Genomic DNA, 11,859 nt, shown 5'->3' on the forward strand with positions numbered 1-11,859 from the left:
GGATAAAGTCAAAATCATCTTTTGCAAGGATGTTAATGTTATCACAGATGAGCAACGGGACCGGATGTTTGCTACCATGCTCTTGATTGAGAAGACTAAGGAACTTGAACCTGGTTGGGACGCTGCTCTTCTCCAGGCATTTGATCAGGTCATCCACTTGGAAGAGAGAATGAAGAATCTTCCCGAGATTCCAATTGCTGAGATCGAAGGAATCGTGTCTAGATTCATTGCATATGCTAAAAAGGAGCATTGGAAAGGGAATAAGATTCTAGATGAGAGATTGTTATAGATGACATGGCACCTTAATTGTCATTGGTTTATGTCTCCTAGATTTTCGTGCCAAATTTAATAATTGGCTATGCATTTAATGTTGTGCAATAAAAGGGGAACTTTTGTAACAAACCCTAATTAGGGTTTAGGTGTCATAATCTTGGCCATTGATCTTCTTTCGATCTGGACTGTTCATTGTAATTGAGGATGCTATATATACCCTCATTTTTTTTCATTTTGTAATAATTAGAACTAGAACTAGAAAAATTAGAGATTAAGGAGAAATAAGAGAGTTTAGAAGCAATTTACTTTTGTAGCAAGATTGAGCTTTGAGAAAGGAATTCAAACAATTGTTGTACATGATGGCTTTGAGATCAATGAAATATTGAAGTTATGGTGTTTTGTTGCAATTCTCTTGGTTATCTTCATGGTTGTTCATTTTTCTTGAATCACTCTCAATCAAAGTAGTGTGTTAATTCGAAGGACAAAGTGTTGGACTTGATCTTTGGTAGGATTCGCTTTCCAAACCACTAGCTTCTTGCTGATTGTAGGAACGCCTTGCGTGGTCGACTGGAGATATTTGAATCGCTTAAACCTTCAATCATTGTTGTATCTTGGATATGTACCTTCGTGATAGTGTCCTTGATCTTTGATGTATTGAAAAATCATTTATTACCTTAGAAGATCGCATCAATTTCAATTGAGTTGTTAATTTATGGCAATATTGAAGTTGGTAGAATCTCACCAAGCCTTGTCCACATTGAGTCATTCTTAGGGTTAGATTAGATTAGACCTCTCGCAAACCCTACTCTTTTGGCATTTTTTGAAAGTTTGTTTAGTTTAGGAAAAATCTTCGGCGACGTAAGGCCCCTTGATGACACAGCAATCACAACGACCACTGGTGCTTATCCACACGTAGAGACCCTACTTACAAGAACATTGGAGTCATCCTAACTGATCCTTCTTGCGATATCTTCAGCAGTTAGAGACTTTATTCAAGAGAGGATAAGATGCCTTTGGGTATTTTATTCTGTGTATGATTGTGTACAAAATACACGTCAACAGGTTTCAACCCTTGTGCAAAGTGACAACAACATTAATGACTCTCTAACCCAATGCTGGTCTAGGAACACCCCTGACTCACAATCACATACCCTTAGGAAGGCTTCAAAGTATATCCAAACAAGAACAACTATGACTTCTCACAGTTTTACCCAAGATTGTCAACACTGTCCCATTAGGACAGTCATGAGCATTGGCCCAAGGACTTGTTGTTTGCACCATTCCTTATTAGGATGAGTCAATATGACCCTTACACACCCTTCCCCTACACTTTCTAACCTTATGGGGTCCAAATCACTCATCAACCTTCACAAACTTGGCCTTCTATTCATCTTAGGCCTGATACATGATGATATCAGGCACACAGTCCGTTATATGCACGTGCCAACCAAATCTTCCAGTCCTGCAAGCATGGGATATGGAAATACATACAATGATCTACGGTCTAACATTCCACCAATTTCTAGCATTTTCTACCAGTGGAATGGAGAATTATACATTATTTTAGGTCACTGGTTACCCTAAGTAGGGTTCCAGACCAGTTTTAGAAAAATGACAATAACTTTCAAGATACACAATGGATTTGAATGAAACCAAAAGAAAAATAAACTAGATTCAAGTGCCAAACAACTCCAAGTGGTCTCAAGACCATTATGAGTTCCGTACAATTTATACAGAATGAAACAACAGAGCAGAACTTTAAAATTGCAGGAAATTCAAGGTTTTTTTAATTCAAAATTCTTCTCTTGTCGACAAAACCAACCCCATTCGAGTTGGAGCCTCAGATATATGCTTGTGCCATCCAATTATGTTGTCCAACCATCCTACAACCGCCCACTAACAGTTCTTAACAAACTTTTGAAAAAGTTGTCACTTGACAAGAAAATTGTCATGACAACATTGGCAATTTTTTACAACTTTTACATTTTTAGACCAATGACTCCGAATTTGCACAAATAGGTCCAAATGAACCATAATGGCTCAAAATGGCCTTATTGACATGAAATAACATAAAAACAAACAAAATTTTCAGTTTTGACCATGTCGATTATGAAGAGGCTCCTAAGGTGCTCCTACACCATACTCCCAAGGAAGAAAAAACTCAAGTTCCACACGAGTTCAGACCTGCAACTATGTATCCATGTTGAATAATGTCATTCTCGGACATCCATGTGGCATCCTCCATGGGAAGACCCTTCCATTTGACTAGGTACTGGAAATAGGTCTTCTTTCTTGTCTTTTTGAGCTCTTTTGTGTCAATGATGGCCTCCAACTCCAAAGGCTTGCTGGGTGGAAGATCTTTGAACCATTCCTCATCTGAGAGTGTGGATGAATCTGCATCACCACCTGCAACAACATCCCCTTTATAAGGGTATAGGTCAGATACATTAAAAATAGGTGAAATGGCAACACTTGGAGGAAGTTCTATCTCATAAGCATTGTCCCCAAACTTGTGCACAACTTTACATGGCCTTATCTTCTTCATTTGTAGTTTAGAGTACTGCCCCTTAGGAAACCTTTTCTTCCTCAAATGAGCCAAAACCAAGTCCCCAACCTTGCAGTGAACCTCTTTTCTTTTTAGATCAGCATGGTGTTTGTACTTGTCTATACTCCTTTGAAGATTATCCTTGACTTGGTGGTGGATCTCCTGCATAGCCACAACAAATTGTTCACCTTCAGCACTCCTCTTTTCCATCCCATTGACATCTCTCAATTCAAACACACCCTTTGGCCGCAAACCATAAACAACCTCAAAAGGACTCTTTCCAACACTCCTATTCACCATGTTATTGTAGGCAAACTCTACTTGAGGCAAAATCAGATCCCATTGGGTTGAATGCTCTTTGGTTAGACATCTGAGAAGGTTCCCAAGGCTCCTATTAAGTTATTAACCACCTCGGTCTGCCCATTTGTTTGAGGGTGATAGGCAGAATTGAAACTCAAATTAGTACCAAGTTTCTTCCACAAAGTTCTCCAAAAATGACCAACAAACTTACTATCCCTATCTGAAACAATATTCAAAGGTAAACCATGAATTCTTACCACATCCTTGAAGAACAAACCTGCAACATAAGAGGCATCATTGGTGCTTTTGCATGGAATGAAGTGTGCCATCTTTGAGAACCTGTCTACCACAACAAACATTGAATCAAAACCTCTTTGTGTTTTGGGTAAATCCCATAACAAAATCCATGCTAATGGACTCCCAAGGCCTATTTGACTCCCAAGGTGCTACATCCCTTTGCTCTTTGACAAATAACACATTTTTCTACAAATTTCCTTACATCATTTTGCATCTTTGGCCAATAATAGTGCCTTCTTGCCTGCTCCAAGGTCTTATCTAGACCAAAATGACCTGCAAGACTACCACTATGCTTTTCCTTTATCAAATTATCCCTCATTGAGCACTTAGGCACACAAAGTTGAACCCCTTTGAACAACAAACCCTCTTGGATCTGAAAATCAGAATTCTCCTCGTGAAAAACTCCATTGAATTGACTACAAGAAGCATAAATGTCTTTGAAATCATCATCATCAACATACATATCGTTGAGGGCTTCAATACCCACTTTGCAACTGAATTTCTTGGACCATTAATGTTCTCCTACTCAATACATCAGCCACCTTATTGGACTGCCCTTTCTTGTGCTTAATTGTGAAAGTGAAGCTTTGTAAGTACTCCACCCACTTTATGTGTCTATGGCTGAGTTTGTCCTGATTATTAAGAAATTGAAGAGCATGTTTGTCAGTATAAACAATAAATTCTTTAGGAAGGAGATAATGTTTCCATTTCTTCAATAATTGCACCATGGCATACATCTCCAAGTCATAGGATGGATACTTCCTCTTGGCTTCATTGAGTTTCTCACTAAAAAAGGCAACCGGTCTGCTATCTTGGCTTAGGACAGCACCTATGACATAACCACTTGCATCACACTCTATGGTGAACACCTTATTGAAGTCAGGCAAAGCAAGGATGGGCTGCTTTGCAACTCTTCTTCAAATACTGAAAGTTCTTATCAGCCTCATTAGTCCAAACAAACTTTTTCTTTTTATCCCCCTTTATAGTGTCTATGATTGGAGCACATACATGACTGAAATTCCTTATGAATTTCCTATAAAAACTTGCTAAACTATGGAAACTGCTCACCTCAAAAACTGATTTTAGAGTGGGCCAATTCAATATGGCTTCAACCTTGCTAGGATCCATTTTGAGTGTTCCCTCGATGACCACAAAACTGAGATACACCAACTTTGTTTTCAAGAACTCACATTTCTTCAAATTTATCATTAGTTTTTCTTCATTCAATCTTTTCAACACCAAATCCAAATGATGTAAATGCTCCTCTTTAGTAGAACTGAAAACTAAAATATCATCAAAATAGACTACTACAAACTTACCAATGAAAGTTTTTCAGGACCTCATTCACGAGCTTCATGAATGTATTCGGTGCATTAGAGAGGCCAAAGGCATTACCAACCATTCATAAAGTCCTTCATTTGTTTTGAAGGTTGTCTTCCATTCATTTCCTTGCCTAATTCTGATTTGATGGTAGCCACTCTTCAAGTCTATCTTGGAAAAGTAGGTTGCTCCACTCAAACAATCCATGAGATCTCCAATTCTTGGTATTGGGAACTTATATCTGATTGTAATCTTGTTGATGGCCCTAGAATACATGCACATCCTCCATTCACCATTCTTTTTGGGTGCTAAGATAGTGGGAGTGGCACAAGGGCTAAGGCTCTCTTTGATCAATCCCTTATCAAGCAATTCTTGGACTTGTCTCTTAATCTCTTCATTCTGCTGTGGGGTCATCTTATAGGCTGCCTTATTAGGTAGGTTGGCTCTTGGTATGAAGTCAATACAATGGCTAATATCCCTCATTGGGGGTAGAGAGTTTGGGAGGTTTTCTACTACAATGTCATCATACTTGCTCAACAATCTTTGGACCTCCATAGGAAGATCATCAACCTTTGCTGCTATTAAGACTGTCCCTGGTCTGATTATGACTGCAAATCCTACTTCCTCCTTCATGGTCTTCAAAAACTCTTTTTCTCCTATCAACATCACACTAGGCCCCACTTGTGGTGTTTTGTCTTCATCTTTCAAAGGTGTGAGGGTGTATGAGACTCCATCCTTTTCTATGGCATATGTGTTCTTCCTCTCATCATATTTGGCATTCCTATAATATTGCCATGGTCTACCAAGTAGTAGATGGCAAACATCCATAGGGATGATATCATGTAGGACCTTGTCTTTGTAGCCCCCTATGTGGAACTCTACCCAAGCTTGTTCATTCACGAACACTTGCTGCTCTTTGTTCAACCAATATACCTTGTATGAAATGGTATGAGGAATCCTCTTCAACTGTAGCTTCTCTACCATTTCAACAGAAACCAAGTTATCAGTACTACCAGAATCAATAACAACTTTACAACATTTACCTTGGCTTTTACATGTGGTCCCGAAGAGTGACTTTCTTTGTGGTGGTTCTTTCTTCATGGGTACCTTTATCAAGGTTCTTCTCACCATTAGGGACTCACCAACTTTTGGATCAGCTTGATGTGATGGAGAGTTCACCCTTTCACTATCCTCTATTTGTGCAATCTGATTTCTTCTTTCACCTCCAAATGAATTGGTAGATTGATTTTCAAGACATTGCCATGCTTGATGGCCTTCAAACTTGTTACACTTGTAGCATTTACCACTGAATCCATTTGATCCTCCTCTTTGGCCTCCAAATCTGCCCCTATTGTTGGGTCTTCTTCCTCCAAAGCTGCCCCTAATATCTGATTTTTGTTCTTGGGAATCACTTGTCTCTCCTTGAGACCTTTGGGACTGACCTCTACCAGCAAATGTCCCTCTTCCTCTGAAGTTTGTCCTTCTCCTACCTCTACTCTGCTTCTCTTGCTTCCTTTGCAACTTTGCTTCAGCCTTCAAGGCTAATTGGTAGCATTCTTCTACCGTTCTGGGGCTAGTGAGTTCATCTTGAAGGTTGAATCTTAACCCATTTAGATACCTTGCCACCTTGTCCATATCCTCTTTCTTATGGCCTGATCTGATCCTTAATTTGCAGAACTCTTCAGTGTAGGTTTTCACATCCATGTCTTTTTGTTTGAGGTTTTGCAACTTCCTATACAACTGAATTTGCATAGTCACCAGGAAGGAATTTGCCCTTCAACTTTGCCACCATTCTATCCCATGATGAAATCTTTGGCTTACCTTTCTTTCTCTCATCTTGTATATAGTTCTACCATAAAGATGCATGTCCTTTCAGTTTGGTCCTTGCCAACTTCACTTGTTGCCCCTCAGGTATCTCTTCAAAATCAAAGTATTTGTCCATGTCTCCTATCCAATCTAGGAGTTCTTCTCCACTCAAACTCCTTGAATACACTGGTAGGTCCATTTTGACCTTAGGACCATCATTCTTGCCAGCCTTGAGTAGTCTTTCCATTTTCAATTCTTCAACATCTCTCTCTTCTTCTTATTCTCCTTGTGGTGTGCTTTCTTCACCCACTTCTTTTTCTTCTTCTTGGTCACTCACATCTCTTGTGACCACTTCTCTTCTCTGATTTGTCTCAACCGCATCAAGCCTGGCTTGAAGGATTTCTGTCAACTCCTTCATCTCCCTCATCTCTTTTGCATGTTTCTCCTTCAACTCACTCGCCTCTCTGGCAACTGGATTCCCTTTTGGAGGCATCCTTACTTCTCTTCACTTCAACTTTTCCCTCTTCTAGATCAACCTTTGCTTTGATACCAATTTGATGCAGAGGCAGGGATTTGATTAAGATGGTCTTATCAACTTGTAGGGGCTTCTGCAACACAACATTAGGACTACTCATTTGGACACATCTACTAGTCTCCACCATGTGCCACTTAAAGGCTTGAGTCTTTACATATAGATCTTGGACAAGGGAAAGGCTTGACCAAGGCTTTCTCTATGTCTTGAGAAACAATGTGGTATTCTCATTTGTTGACATACAACACCAAATTACCTATCTTTAGGACTGCACTGTTTTGACTTGATAAGTATGGGGTTTCAACCCTTGAGCAAAGTGACAACACCATTAATGACTCTCTAACCCAATGCTGGTCTAGGAACACCCCTGACTCACAATCACATACCCTTAGGAAGGCTTCAAAGTATCTCCAAGCAAGAACAACTATGATTTCTCACAGTTTAACCCAAGACTGTCAACACTGTCCCATTAGGACAGTCATGAACATTGGCCCAAGGACTTGTTGTTTGCACCATTCCTTATTAGGATGAGTCAATATGACCCTTACACACCCTTCCCCAACACTTTCCAACCTTATAGGGTCCAAATCACTCATCAACCTTCACAAACTTGGCCTTCTATTCATCTTAGGCCTGATACATGATGATATCAGGCACACAGTCCGTTATATGCACGTGACAACCAAATCTTCCAGTCCTGCAAGCATGGGATATGAAAATACGTACAATGATCTACCATTCCACTGATTTCTAGCATTTTCTACCAGTGGAATGGAGAATTATACATTATTCTAGGTCACTGGTTACCGTAAGTAGGGTTCCAGACCAGTTTTAGAAAAATGACAATAACTTTCAAGATACACAATGGATTTGAATGAACCAAAAGCAAAATAAACTAGATTCAAGTGCCAAACAACTCCAAGTGGTCTCAGACCATTATGAGTTCCATACAATCCGTACAGAATGAAAGAACAGAGCAGAATGTTAAATTCGCAGGAAATTCAAGATTTTTTAATTCAAAATTCTTGTTTTTTCTACAAAACCAACCCCTTATTCGAGTTGGAGCCTCAAATATATGCTTGTGCCATCCAATTATGCTGTCCAACCATCCTACAACCGCCCCACTAACAGTTATTAACAAACTTTTGAAAAATTTGTCACTTGACAAGAAAATTGTCATGACAACGTTGACAATTTTTTACAACTTTTACATTTTTAGACCAATGGACCCCAAATTTGCACAAATAGGTCCAAATGATCCATAATGGTCTAAAATGGCCTTATTGAAATGAAATAACACAAAAAACAATCAAAATTTCAATTTTGACCATGTGGACCATGAAGAGGCTCCTAAGGTGCTCTTGCACCAGCCATCAAGATTGCAAGAACTTGGAGATATAGGTTGTTTATATGCCATCAAGATTGTGAGGACTCTGAGATTTAGCTCAAATGTTGGCCATCAAGATTGCAAGGAAGGACTTGCACCTTGTTTTGTACACCGTAATTAACTCCTGCACTAATGCAGTAATGAAAATTTGGAGACGTTTCCTTTTATGGAATTCAAATCTGGGTATGGGTATGCAAGGCATCTAAGAATATCACTGCTTGACCAAACTCCCCTTGTACGGAATTTTTGAATGCTAGAAACAAACTGAAATTTGTATGTGAAACACATTGCCTAAATTACAGAAGCAGGATGATGTAAAACAGAAAACGATTGCAAGTAAATCATCACTTGCAACCTCGTATTATTATCAAATTTTGAACCTGGGCATGAGCACTCGAAGCACCTAGTTGTTGACCTTTGACTAAACTTCATTGGACAGAATGCTTGGTTCTGGGAGAATATGTTTGTGAAGCATATGACATAAAACTGGGAACTGGAGCATGTCAAAACTGTAGGGAACTACAAATGACTGCAATGAAAACATGACTTCTGAGCTCTCAACTCACTTTGCCATGTTACTTTTCTACACCTTAGAGATAAGAAACATAGTGCACTTTTGTCAGACTAATTAAATTCCAATGATCTGAGAAATGAGATTGTTAGCTACACTTTCCCAAAAGCTCATTTGGAAGAACAAATGCGTCTTTGATCAGAAAAAACAGTATATATAGGTGCTTAGCATATGATAAGTTCCTAGAATATTTACTACCAAATTTCATCCCTTAAGAAACACATAAGATACAAAGTTGTGTAGAAGGTAGGAGCAAATTGTTTTCAGAAATTATCTTTAAGATCCAAGAAAATGTATACATTTTCCAGATACAATGTAGGTATATGTAACAGATCCAATAGACCAATTTGTCTAGGGATGCTAGAAATAATTGTTTCAATTCATCTGTTAGATGTTATGGTCGCTACTAGTTAATGTAATAAAATAGTAGAGACAAAATGCATGTAAAATGATGCCATGTTAGTTGCTTGAATCTGCGTCTTCCAGGAATATACAAGCTGCCTTATGATTACTGCCTTGACACCCAACAAAGAGAGATTCATTATACATCACTAAACCCTTCTCTTTGCTTTTCCTTTTACAGAAGGCATATTGATTATATTGTTTATTTTGTAGCTTGTGGTTTTCATGACACAGCCTTCACTTTCTTTATGGGAAGAATTTTGAACGAGCTATGCGGATATTAGATCAAGGTGGTGTAAAGCTCATAATTGGTGAACCCAGCAACCGTTCAGTTTTCATGGTACCCAATTTGCTTTATCAATTTACTTATGTGTTCATTTTAACATGAGACATTGGGATGCTTTTTTCATTTATTGACATTCAGGTTGCCGGAGAATCAAAAAACAAGGATCAATATATATGTTTCCCAGAGCACCACTGTACATGCTATTCCTTTTTTTATGAGACTGTTAATAAAGCAGAACAATTATGTGTAAGTTTGTTTTCTTCAGACATTCTTGAATGTTTCTCAATTTTTTCTCTTTTGGGACTTATTACTTTCTATCATTTTTAAAAACAAACATTTCACTTGCAGTGCAAGCATCAGCTGGCAGCAAAAATGGCAGATGCACATAAATTATACAAGGAGGAAAAAATTTCTGATGAACAGCTGGCATTACTTTTGATTCAACATTGAAAACAGGTGTAAAGGGAAAAGCGGAAAATAGGTTAGCCAGTTCATGATAAAACAAGCACAGAAAAAATAATTTTCTCCTAGCTCAGATTGTGCTACTAAGCCAACGCAGTGTTAAACCTGATAGTTATCACCCTTGCACTTTTTTCTACACAATATTAAGAGAGGAAAAAAAGATGAGGCTAAATAGATCTGTTGAATTTCTACAACAGAAAGGTTTAATGCCAGTTTCCTTGAAAAAAAATTCACCACATTTTGTCATGTGAATTGAGGATATAAATGATATAATTATGATGAACCATAAAGAATAATGCATCTTTTGGAATCAACAAGTGTATGTTTAAATTCATATTGTATGTAGCATCCTTTAACTCATTTATTTAGTGACACACTTTTTATTTTAGATATTCACAACTAATGATTCATATTCAACCATCCTTTGATATCGCTGTTCATTGATTCCCACTGGGTTTTGTCCTTGTGGTGGCATTCACATGTTATGCCCGAAATATTACCTGGCCAGTGGCCATTCACTTCAAATATTCAAGCCCACTTGCACGTATGAAAAATAAGGATTCTGGTATGAGATATGCAATCCATGGTCGGGATTTTATTCAAAACTAGAAGGCTTTTTCCTAGAAAGTACAGATCTCTGCCTGCCCTATAATTGTTGAGAATCACAAAGAGAACCAGCGATATTAAGATCTTTTTTCAACTTTTCAATCAGTTTTACTATAAGTTGACAGTCTCATTAATGTTTGATCTTCTTGTAGCATCGGTTCAAGAGATGCTGTTGGCATTGTAACTGTAAGTGCATGTAAATTTTGGCATTCCCAGCTATCAAATATGCTTCCACAATTTGACACTTTTCTCCATTTTGTATCATATAATGACTATTAAAAAACCTGTTTTCTCAAAAGAATCATCTAATTTCAACAGAATCAGAATTGTTTTTGCTTTCATTACTATTCTACATTTTTACCTCAAACAGTTTGTTGCTTCTAATAGGCAAATTTTTGTTTTATGAGTGGCAATGGGATAGAATTATATATGGTCATATTTGTTGCTTGTCTTTTGGATTTGATCGGACAAAGATCCACCTCTGCATTACTGGAAGGGGGAAAATATTAGGGTGTACCATTGACCAAACATATGGTTGGCAAAGTTGCTAAAGGAAGTTTGAATAGCAAGGTGCACCAGTTGACTTGAAATGGGACATCATTTGATTAAACATACATTTGTAGATAGTTGATTCTAACATTGGATTTCCGAAATGTATACTTTTGAAATTTAGGTAGGATTATCTCAAACATGGTAGTTTTTGCAACTCTAATTTCAGATATGCTTCAATAGAGTGTCATAAAGCTATTTAAGGTTTATATTTATCAAATACAACTACTTTGTAATATCCGCCCTTTGTTTGCAACTATTTTTTTTAAGGAGCAACTTAATCAACCGAGCATCTTTTTTACTTTGCTTAAAAGTGTTAACTTCATAAATTCTTCAATCACCATGGTTCAGACTAGTAGCGTTTAAGCAGGGATACGTGGATTTGATCTGAATTGAGCTGCATTTTGAGTAGAATTGAAATTTTGGAGCTAAAAAGTAGGGAATTAAAGCTCAAATTGTAGAAAGAGTAGGACAAAGGGAGGGAAAGAAGAAGCAAGATGGATGGTGACCCCATCAGAAGGGA

General features: G+C 37.9%; 1 protein-coding gene across 6 annotated transcripts in view; it reads left to right on the plus strand.

The window, feature by feature from the left end:
* Window positions 1-10,515, plus strand: part of LOC131060550 (uncharacterized) — a 34,148-nt gene extending 23,633 nt beyond the window's left edge. For 5 of the 6 annotated variants that reach the window (XM_059209668.1, XM_057993801.2, XM_059209667.1 and 2 more), the window contains 3 exons: window positions 9,668-9,773; window positions 9,858-9,965; window positions 10,068-10,515. In XM_059209668.1, the coding sequence (XP_059065651.1) occupies window positions 9,668-9,773; window positions 9,858-9,965; window positions 10,068-10,169 (316 nt within the window). In that variant the 3' untranslated portion in view covers window positions 10,170-10,515. The remainder of the gene's footprint in view (window positions 1-9,667; window positions 9,774-9,857; window positions 9,966-10,067) is intronic. The other variant, XM_059209665.1, reaches the window with a different exon arrangement.
* Window positions 10,516-11,859: the final 1,344 nt, after the last annotated feature.

This window comes from Cryptomeria japonica, chromosome 8, assembly GCF_030272615.1.
Source record: "Cryptomeria japonica chromosome 8, Sugi_1.0, whole genome shotgun sequence".
NCBI lineage: Eukaryota > Viridiplantae > Streptophyta > Pinopsida > Cupressales > Cupressaceae > Cryptomeria > Cryptomeria japonica.